The 11,472-nt window shown below is 41.0% G+C and overlaps 1 protein-coding gene across 1 annotated transcript in view; it reads right to left on the bottom strand.

Moving 5' to 3' along the window:
* LOC101854731 (serine/threonine-protein kinase STE20) overlaps positions 1-11,472 on the bottom strand; it is a gene marked incomplete at its 5' end in the record, with an annotated part of 45,385 nt that overhangs the window by 9,897 nt on the left and 24,016 nt on the right. The window contains 3 exon segments of the mRNA XM_005101989.3: positions 4,651-4,861; positions 6,486-6,689; positions 10,808-10,954. Coding sequence (XP_005102046.1) covers positions 4,651-4,861; positions 6,486-6,689; positions 10,808-10,954 — 562 coding nt within the window.

The following is an 11,472-nucleotide window of genomic DNA, read 5'->3' as shown; positions in this document are numbered from 1 at the left end:
AGAGAGAGAGAGAGAGAGAGAGAGAGAGAGAGAGAGAGAGAGAGTACAAAGAATACAACAAAGAAGTATTATATGTCTTATTAACTCGCTCTCTCTCTCTTTTCTAAGGGCTCACGCTCTCCTGGCCTTGACAACAGGTGAAAGTTTACGACACACTTTCCCCAGTGACACAGTCACCTATGCACTCATTGCACCTTTGTTAGGTGCTTTCAATTTTCCTCGACTACACAGCTGATACCAACTCATCATAGACGGAATAATAATATGCTTGAGGTGCTGTGTGTGCTCCTGAGATTTAAGTGTTATAAATCACGTCGAACCACTTTTAAGGCAACTTTTTCTTTAGATGAAAATTAGTTAGAACAAATTAGGAGGGGAAACGGTTTTATCCCCGCCATCCAGGAGAATCTAGATCTAGAGCTAACTTAGAATAAAGAGATGGAAGACAAAGTTGATACTCCTCGTTTAAATTGTTCCTAAAATACCGTGGCTCACTGTGAGTATAGCAAAATCATCACTGTTGAGCTCATGGCGCTTGATTTTTGGTAGTAACGAAGTGGAAACAACCGAAGCCCCACCCAAATCTTGGTCCACCCACCCCCACTGGGTGTTTGTGGAGGTGGTTTTTGTGATGTATATGAAGATGATTTGATGATGATGATGTGATGGTGGCCATGATGATGATTAAATTGTACAGAAGTGGTCAGAACATATGGTGTGCGTGTGTGTGTGTGTGTGTGTGTGTGTGTGTGTGTGTGTGTGTGTGTGTGTGCGTGCGCGAGCGTGCGTGCGTACAAGTGCGTATGAGTATGTGCGGTGAGAGAGAATTGAATTGAATTAAACTTTATTGGCTTTCGAGGCCAATGGCCCATACGTCATTAAAAGTTACAAATTAATATGCAAAATACTGATCTCTCTGTGTTGTGCTAAAGAACAAATTGCATAATAACCTACAACACAGAAAACATATAGATCTATATAACATTTGCATCTAGAATCTAGTTCTACACCTAATGATAATGGAATGGACCCACACACAACAAAGTACAGAGTACAAAGCATTGGTCATAGTCAAGGATGCACGATGCAGAGACTAAACAAAGCTTACGGGCTGGACTCTGATCTCTCTAGTTAAGCTCTAATCTAGACTCTAGATTAAAAAATCAATTTCACATTGTCTTTCCATTTTTCGTCCTTTGGGAATCTGAGGAAAGACAATTATTTAGTTTTTCCTCTGAAATTAGAACGGCCGATCGCTGAACAAAACTGGCCAGCAATGCCGACAGCATGAGCGTTGCGAGTCTCTCGCCGTGCTTGTTTACATACTGTCGCACGCTCGCCGTTAGTGGCGCTAGGAGTCGACGTGGCTCACAAAATTGGGCCACTGCAACATCTTACCGTGGGCTGTACTATCTTTGATAGTAATAGTTCCAGCAACCATCAAAATGAATGTTTGATGACATTGTTGTTGCTTTTGTGTGAAGATAACTCTCTTGATAAAAAGGTGTGAACTTATGTGAAAACAACCAACTTGAGTCCAGCGCACTCATATGTCCTTAATATGCAGTTGTGAGCTAAAAAAAAAAACCAAAAAAAAAAACAATCAAAAGGTCAGTTTCAAGGTCAGAGCTTTCCACATAATCGTTAAAAGGAAGAGAAAAAGAAGAAAAAAGTTGAGAAGGTAGAGGTGACACAACAAAACCATGCATGCACACGTGAGCACAGACGATCATGTGTTATTCCACCCCGGATGGTTTGTACCTCCACATCTAATTGCTAGAATCAGGACATGGGTTTATGGGCAGCCAAAGGGCAGACAGTTATAACAATTGAAAGCCAACTAGATTGGCAGATCATATTTAGGGCTTCTTTTGATGACAATTATTTGTTTTTATTGAATCAATAAATTTGTAAATTTATAGCTTTACCCAATTCCATATCAATCTCCCATGATTGCTCGCTACATATAGGCCTACAACTGACAAAATCGTTGCTTTGTGTCCGTCATCCATGCTATTATTGTCTTGTAGTGACTCTCCGAATACTCAGTTAACTCACAACACAGCAGCTGACATGACCATGACTTCGCACGGACCTGCGAAGTGCTCACATGAAAAACACCACCTGACCCGACTGTCCTACATGGCCAGTCGAGTAGAAAACTCAGGTGAGTAAAGACCTACCTACATTGGTGACCCCGACAAGTTGAAACGCAATTTCAACTTCGTGTGTTCTATCTTGGATTACATTTTGAATCATATTTGAGCGGACTTGCGTTTTCTAACATTTTGGGCAGCGGGGCCGGAAGCTTGGTTCGCCCAAACTGAAGCGCAATTCGCTCTGCGAAATATTACCCAAGACGAAACTAAATACTACTATGTCCTCGCAAGAGGACATTCCGACAACTGCCGTCATCACACCATTCGGCCTATACGAATTTCTACGCATGCCATTCGGCCTTAGAAACGCCGCACAGGCATTCCAGCGTCTTATGGACTCCGTCCTGCAGGACATTTCGTGCGCATTCATCTATCTGGATGATATACTCATTGCCAGCTCATCAGCAGCTCAACATATTAAAGATCTACGGCAAGTTTGCAACAGACTCGAAGAAGCGGGCCTAGTTGTTAGGTTAGAAAAATGCGTGTTTGGAGTGACCGAAATCATTCTACTCCCTTCCAAAGTCAAAGCTATAGAAGAATTCCCACTGCCAACCACCTACAAAGCACTCCCACTCCAAGAATTTTTGGGAATGCTAAACTTCTACCATCGCCTTCTACATCGAGCTGCATTAGTACTACCCCCTCTCGACGAAGCTCTGAAGGGAGAAAAGAAGAAAACAAAACTTTGCTGGACGGAACAGATGACTACAGCCTTCCAGGCCAGCAAACGCATGCTTGCCGATGCACTCTCCTCTCGCATCCCGACAAACTAGCCATCGCTAAAGCTGAATTCCAGAAAATGGAGGACATGGGAATTATTAGACGATCTAGCAGTCCCTGGTCTTCACCTCTTCACATGGTTCCGAAATGTAATGGAGACTGGCGGCCTTGAGCAACTAACGTGGCCTCAACAATAGAACGACCCCAGATCGTTATCCGATTCCCCACATTAAAGACTTCTCCGCATGACTCACTGGTAAAAGTATTTTCTCCGAAATCGACCTCGTTCGAGGTTACCACCAAATCCCACTTGCGCAGTTTCAATGGCTATCGAATCTCGTGGACCAGAACTGCTGTGTGACTTTTCGACTGGACATACTAGACCAATTGTACCTCCAGCATTTCGTCGACAGGTCTTCGATATATTTCATTGCCTCTCCCATCCAGGAAGGAACGCTACAGTCCGCCTGGTATCCCAGAGAGTTGTTTGGAAAGGGCTAAGGAAGGAAGTCAGCAAGTGGGCCAAGGAATGTACGGACTGCTAAGCTTCAAAAGTGCAAAAGCATACCAAAGCACCCGTGGAGAAGATTTCAGTGCCTGAAAAGAGGTTCAGTCACGTTCATGTCGATCTTGTAGGTCCTTTACCCCCATCGCAAGGCTTCACTCACCTCTTCACAATCATCGACCAAACCACACGATGGCCAGAGGCTATCCTACTCAAGGACGCCGCAATAACAGAATGTGGCCGTGTTTCTTCTTCCTCGTTCTCGATGACAGCAGCTAGACAGACAGTCAGTCCGATGTCGCGTACAAACTGTGTAGTTTGCTTCAACTCTGAGAGACTGCCATAGTGCTTTCTCTCAAGGGGAGCCACACTCTGCCACGTCTGTGGCCGTGTGATAATCAATCACTGGATCCCCCGTTTTGGCATCCCCATCGACATCACAGAGGCCCTAAGTTTACTTCTGCCTTGAGGAGAGAGATGGCCGAGCACCTTGGTACCAATCTTCATCATACAACAGCCTATCGCCCTCAATCCAGTGGACTGATTAAGCGATTCCACGGGTCCCTCGAGAGTGCTCTCAAAGCAAGACTCCAAAGCCCGAACTGGCTCGATGAACTGGGATGGGTACTGCTCGTTTTGAGGACTTCCCCAAAAGAGGACCTGGGAACTTTTATGGAAAACCACTCAGAGCACCGGCTGACTTTTTACCAGTGGCACTTCACCATTCGACCAGTCACGCAGCCTCGCCAACTTACGATCCCAAATGCAGTCACAACTAGTTCAACTAGCCAAGGCGACATTACTGCACTGTGCACCTATCTCCAACATCCACTCGTCACTAGACACAGCCAAGTTCGTGTTCATCCGCTGCCACGTTCACCAAAACCCCCACAGCGCTCGTATACTGGTCCGTACATGGTTTTAGAAAGGCATGGCAAAACCTCTCTTGTCAATCTAAGTGGCCAGGTGGTGCCCCTGGAGATTTAGAGGACCTTTTTTTCAGTTGTTCAAAAAGAGGAGTGGATCATCTTGAAGTATAGGATCTTTGATTAAATAGAATATTTAGCATATTATTAAAAGTCACAAGAATTCTTACTTTTTACAATATCTTCATAATATTTCATTTTAAAATGTGAAGATTAGGTCTGTGGTCCATTCTCTGCAGTCGTCGATAGTAATAGCCATACAAAAACACTTAAGACAGAAAAAATTACTGATATTCTGACTTTCTAATCTTAACCTCAGGTTGAGAAGAATACGCACCTCATTGACTTTAAGAAATTCATACAGCTGATGTGCTTTGTCCTTTTCAGTCCCAGATGTACCCCATTTCTTGCCAACCCGGTCGTATTTTCTGTTCAGAGGGTTATCGCTGTAGACTTTTTCTCTTTCAATCACAGGTCTGCTGCCACGAAGTTCTCCAACTCTGTTGAGCTTGCGATTCAAGGCATTGTCCACATAGTACTTAGAACCTCTGAAACAAAGTCAAACATTTGCATTAAACAGCTGATTCAAATCAAAATAGAAGTTAAAGATTGTTTAATACACGATTGCGCTTCACATAAAGCGTTCTCAATCTATTATGCCCATGTATACAGAGATCTCCCCCTAAGGACAGTGCTTTATTAAGTAGAGCCTTGTCCGCAAAAGAGCTTGCTTTTACTGTGTAACAGAATTTCTTTTCTATAAACTTCAGGGTCCTTCTATAGCTTTCTCTCAAAATCAATATCTGCCTCAGAACCCATTTTAAGCTAAAAGCAAAAACTTTTCTGCGCTGCTCTACCATATTTTGCTTGAGTTGGGGATAGGGGCAAGGGGTTGTTTTTAGTTTTAGCAAGTTTTTACGGCGCTCGCAACTGCATAATAAGGTCATATGAGCGCCAAGGGGTGGAAGTCAACAGAGAAGTCCAAACTCTGCTCACCTCCCTCGCCTCAACAGCAGAAAGTCTGCTTCGACTATCAAGGCACCCCGGAAAAAGCAGTTCACAAGAGAGTGGCAAACATACAAAAGAAGTAGAGGAAAAATGACGATAGTAAGTATGACGAAAGAAAAAGCAGCAGTTCCCCCTATGTTGTTCCGGCACAGTAAGAGCATGACATTGATAAATCAGCCCATTTACAATTCTATTGTGCTTAAGAACATGTTAATATCCCCTCTTTGGGAATGGCATAAATTCAACTTCAGTCAGTAGCACTGCCCTGGTTTGGGGGGGGGGGAGGTTAGAGGTTGTCAAGGACTTGCAGGCTACAAAATCTAAAAACTACAGGTACACATATAGGCTATAGAATGCTTTTTATGCATGCACTTGACCTCTGCCAAGGGTGTCAATCAGTTTGTGGTTTTTGAGCGGTACAATCACTTGCTCCTGTCACTTTTATTTCAATTGTAAAAATTCCCGCTATATAGACCATTTGGTCATGCTCACTCACACAATATGATTTATTCAATGTACGTTCAGTTCTGAATGTGCCTGTCACTTTTTAATGTAAACATTTTTAAATATTATTTTTGCCAAGTTATAACTGTTTTTGTGCAATCAGCTGTGAAATCACTAAGACACAGACATAAACTGAAACAATGCACAATTGAAAACAATGCTTTTCTCATTCAAGCTATCAACAAATCAATTGAACAGATTCCTTGGAAGAAAACTAAACGTCTATTTATAAAATACATGTCATACTTTGAATGTAGTGACTTGATTTCGTTATTTATTTAGACGTATACTATCGCATTCTCATCCGTTGGTGACATAGACCACTCTACAAAACTCCACTGGCCTGAGCCACTAGCCACTCACAGATATTAGGTTAAACTAGAAAACTAAAATCAAAGAGCTGAGCCAATTCCAGGGTTATTTCTTCACCACAGCATAAAAAACTAGGGTCACCTTCGCTTGGCCATCATGAAAATGCATGAAAATGCTCAGTTTGATGCAAGGATACCATTGACTGACAACTAGAGACTAACATTTTTTTAAAAAGCAAGCACATGCAGTAAGGTATAAAGCCATTTATCAACTGTATTTTGAATACATACGAGCATCCTTTAATCAAAATCCATTCCTTAAATACAGTTCTAAAAGTTGTATGCTTACTGGTACGTCCCGTCTCTTGAAATTGACCTGGATCCCAAAGGAAGGCCAGCTCTGTGATGTGCCCGGTTGAACGGGTTATCAGCATAGATTCTTGAGGCAACTGATCCACTGCTTTCCCCGCTCTTTTCTGCCTGGTCAGATGAGTAATCATAACTGACCTGTGGGGTAACCTGTTCATCCACTTTCCTTCTTTCATTTCCTTGTCTGTGTAAAAATGATCAGAACAATCTAAAAGTAATTGCAAGAAAAGCAAAGTAAATACAACACACACACAACACCCCACCCCCCCCCCCCCCCCCGGGCAAACAGAAAAATGAAAAGGATAATTGGTAAAGTTTGAAAAGTTAACAAAAATGTTCATAATCTAATAGCAGATGTTGAAGTTAAAAGTAAGCTAACTAACCACAAATACTTCACAAATAGTTCAGAAATCATCATGACGAAAAATCAATCTAGAGAGGTAAAGGCAAAGGAAGTGGGTACTACCAAATACAAAAAAATGTGTCAAGAACAAGGAGGTTATAAATAGAATGGAGACTGCACTGTGGGCGGCAACACGTTTCTGATAGAAGCCCTCTCTCACAGCCACACTGTGGTCAAACTGTGCCATGCACTACTAGACTCGCGCACGGAATGCTATATTATTAGGTCAAAGTTAGCTGGTAAAAAATAATAATAGGATACGCCTATTATTATATCTACGGGTCATTTGTCATAATACTCTCACAATAAATGGAGACGGTTGCTTTCAATTGTATGTGTAGATTCAAGGCCAAGCAAACCTGTTTCTTGATGGAACAAGATCTAGAGACTAGGTATCTACATGTAACCCATTTTCAAACACACCTAAGGTTTAGTTCAATCAGATGAATTTTACGTTTTTCAACCAGTTTTTCAATACTATTACAGCTGTCTAGATGTAGATATCTAGAAGTTCCTGGGTTTTTTAAAATGAAACCAGTACCTCACTAACAATAACAATAACTTCTCTTTATATTAAAAGTGTAAAGCAACACCAAACCATATCAGATCATGTCATTGGGTATTGAGTTTGAGTCCCCTGTAATAGAGCACTACTCGATTTAAATCTATTAGTTCCAACTATCCATTTCCAATCCAAGGTATGCATACGTAGTCAGAATCTTATTGGTGTGTACGAGTGTGTGTGTGTGTGTGTGTGTGTGTGTGTGTGTGTGTGTGTGTGTGTGTGTGTGTGTGTAGTGGTGGGGGAGGGGGGTGGTGGAAAGTAACATCTTAAAACCCTGTCACATAAATAAATCTTAAAAAACAGTAAGTACAAATATTTCAATTGACATGGGACCATAGCCAGGACATGTATAATGTGGAGACAAAGAATAACCATGCCATTAAATTAGGAAGACATGTATTATAAAATATAAATATGTCAACATGATTCAGGGGCGGCTCGTGGGGCTAAAAAGTGGACGTGTACAATTAAGCTATGGCATGCTGAAGATAGTCAAGGGCATTGTAAATGAGACAGTGTATGATTTTAAGATCTTTGGGTTGGTGAGGGAGGATCTCGTGCTTTTATTTTCATTCTTTTTACTTGTCGCTTTGATTTCTGTACTAAATTTGCTTGTAAGCTTAACATCAATTTCGTTCATCCTGTATTGGAACTAAACACTCAAGTAATAACTTTCACTACTCCACTACAAAACAATTCAAAGGCACAACTCATAGGACGGTCATGTTCACCTCCCTCAGGTTCACGGTCACAGAGTCATTTAAAATAGTGGCAAGACAGACAATGAACCAATCACAATTCACTTGAGCACTCCGCTGGATTGCTCCATGGCACACATAATATTGGCAAAGAATAGCGTACTGTCTATCACGTTTATTTTTAGATTGCCTACTGTGAACTATGTTTCGGCACCGTTTGACAGGAGCACATTTGAGATGTGCCGTCTTATTAATATTAATGTACCTCCAAACTCGCTACGAGTGTCGTCATCGCTTGGGTTATCCCCAAGAGCGATTTATAGGTCAGGTTACACTGTTCAATATCCTATTATGTTTAAATAGAGTGCGTGGACTTTGGCATGGCATAGTTGGTGTTTTACGGCGCTATAGACACAGAAATGACAGTTACGGCGCTAGTGAGGACCTTGTTTTGACATAATGTTTGGCTAGTGTTTGTTTGTGGCTTCTTTTATTTTATTTTGTGGGTGTTTTACGTGGTAGAACATTTTAAAAATTTGGGCGGCACTGCACGACCGTGCTCTATGGACGAACCGCGCCTGACATGATTGCCTATCATCGTGAACGACTGACGAGTGAATGTAGCCATTTAAATAATAGTAATAATAAGCTAAGAACGAAGGCACCCAGTGATACAAACTAACAAAGACTGTATTATTTATGCATTAATAATACTAGTAAGATTCTATTCCATTTCAAAAGACCAAGGCACTATTATTAAAGAATTAATTAAAAGCATAGCAGGCTCCACTTTGTGTAAAAGTAAAAGGAAAGAAAATGACTGTACTAAATCATTCATAGACACAAACAAATGTATCACGACGTGGTAAAATAAGGCGCTCGCCAAATTTTTGGCATTGTAGAGTTATGGGTACCATCTTCAAGCTTGTTCATTTGGTTTGCTTTTGATGAAAAAAAATCCATCTATGTTGAAGAGATGTCGAAATATTTGCAATTGAAGGAGGTAGGGGTCGCCTGGTGATAGGAGCAAAATTAGCAAGAATTAAAATGGCCATCAAAGTTTAGTGACTTCCAAAGCTTGAGTGTCCTTGGAAACTGCAAATTTACATGCCTTTGATTACCGTTTTTCAGTAAAATCCACACAGAATGTGTTTTCAAATGGACATGAAAGGTCATTGAGGTAAAAATAGAAACATTTTCAAAATTGCACAACGGCCAGAAAAATGTCGGTTACTTTGAGTTCATTATTTTGACGAGAGCATGATTTCATCATGATGCCTCACAAATGTTAAGCAGTCAGATAAAGCTGATCTTGACTCTCTCTGTTCTCCGCTCATGTGTTAAGGCTTAGGCTATCTACAGTGAAGGCCCTCTACTTTCGGTTTTACACATAAAGCTAGTTATGGCACTCCCCTAGAATCATGCAATCATTGTCTTAAATCCAAATCTTTGTTGCAAGACTTATGGAGTTTAAACAATAAAGCTCGTAAACAAATAAACAGTCCTTATCAGACAGTCTTTTTTTTTCTCCTTTCCCTCATGTCAATCATTCAGTCATTCACAGTAGACTGTCTCTCTCTCTCTCTCTCTCTCTCTCTCTCTCTCTCTCTCTCTCTCTCTCTCTCTCTCGTTCTTCTTTTTAAATGTCTCGCCTTCTTCCTTTCCCCAGGCCAGCCCCACCATCTTCAACCTAGTCCTCCCCCCCCCCCAACAAAAAAACCCACACATTCCCTCCCACACCGTAGCTCTACTATGAGACCCTATAAAGAAAAAATGCAGTTCACGCAGATTTAATCACACGTGGCAGCCATTTTCCCTGTTTAATTGGGGACCAGCACACGGTGCAGCGAAGAGAGAGAGAGGAGCATCCATTTATTTTAAGGTCCTTGGTCAAGACACGATGGAATCAGGCACTCATCCTTTTGTGGGCATATGGAGTTATTGGAATCATATGAAAACTGGTTCACTTCCCTTCTTTTTATAAAAACAATACCTGTCTATCTTGAACAGAAGTTGAAATGTGATTGAAGGAGGTGTGCTGGTCACCTACTGTCAGAAAATGGCCGCCGAAGTTTGGTGATTTCCAAAGCTTGAGTGTCCTTGGAAATTGCAACATTTACATTTATATGCCTTTAATCAACGTTTTAAAATAAAATCCATACAGAAATGTGTTTTTAAAGGAACATCAAAGGTGTTGAGACCCAAATGAATAATAAAACAGGCAGAAAAATTGTTTCTTTAATTTCATTATTTTGATGAGAGCCTGATTTCACGATACTTCACAAATGTATTATTTTAGTCACACGAAGAACTCCATACTCATAAGGGGTAGACTCTGAAAATATTGAGACTGACTTCACCGTCTCCGCATTTATTATTACCCTTAAAGAAATATCTGCGCCTGTGGCGTAGCCATTAGGCACTTTGCTGTTTCACGCAAAAGACCTGAATTTGACACGCTTGGGGCGAGAATTTTGATCAAGTATCTCTGCCTTTCTGCTGGGACATTGAATCCCTCTCTACCCGGGTTTGCCTCGACAGGCAGAGTCAAGGCCCACCTAAATTATCTAAATTGTAAGTTGATAAATACCTATTTATTTAAAAAAAATAAAAACAAACAATAAATGATCACAAACCTGGAAGAATCAGCTTTGGTCTTAGTCACAGGCATGCTGCCTAGAGGCTTCAAAGCTCTCCCAAGCTTTCTGTTCTGTGCATTGTCCACATAGACCTTTGGTGGATTAACACTGGCTGCATTAGCTCCAGAAGCATGATCACAGGAACTAGAGAAATAAAATTGAAATCAATCTTATACAAACATTACTATTCTTTGAATCAAGTAGTAGGACATTCAACAGGCACTAACTTCAGCCTAAAAATAATAAAGTGCAATGGGGGTATAATTATGTCCAGTCCTAAGATATTATTTTTAAAAGATAGACGCTTGCACTATTGAAATTGAAAGTAAGTTGAAGTTGAATGCTTACTTCTCACACAGCTATTCCAGTGAAGAGTAGCTGTGATATTGACTTTTTTTTAAAGTAAGTGTTTTATGGCACTCGTAACTGCATAAGGCCTTATGAGCGCGAGAGACACATTAAACATTTTCAGTAGGTAGGAAATTTTAAATTTTTCTGGGGTAGCGGCCCAAGCCGACTCTTATCGATTTTGAATCATCTATCAAGGAATCTTTAATGTGCGTAACTTGCACACGGGATCTTCAAGATTGTTCGCCCTTGTCTGAGAAGGCTAGGTGTAGATCTTTCCTACCAAAGATCAGGGTTGTTGCTGAAAGACAGCA

This window comes from Aplysia californica, unplaced genomic scaffold (assembly GCF_000002075.1).
Source record: "Aplysia californica isolate F4 #8 unplaced genomic scaffold, AplCal3.0 scaffold00307, whole genome shotgun sequence".
NCBI classification, from domain to species: domain Eukaryota; kingdom Metazoa; phylum Mollusca; class Gastropoda; order Aplysiida; family Aplysiidae; genus Aplysia; species Aplysia californica.
The sequence above is the reverse complement of the archived record's forward strand: the minus strand, read 5'-3'. Positions and strand labels throughout refer to the sequence as shown.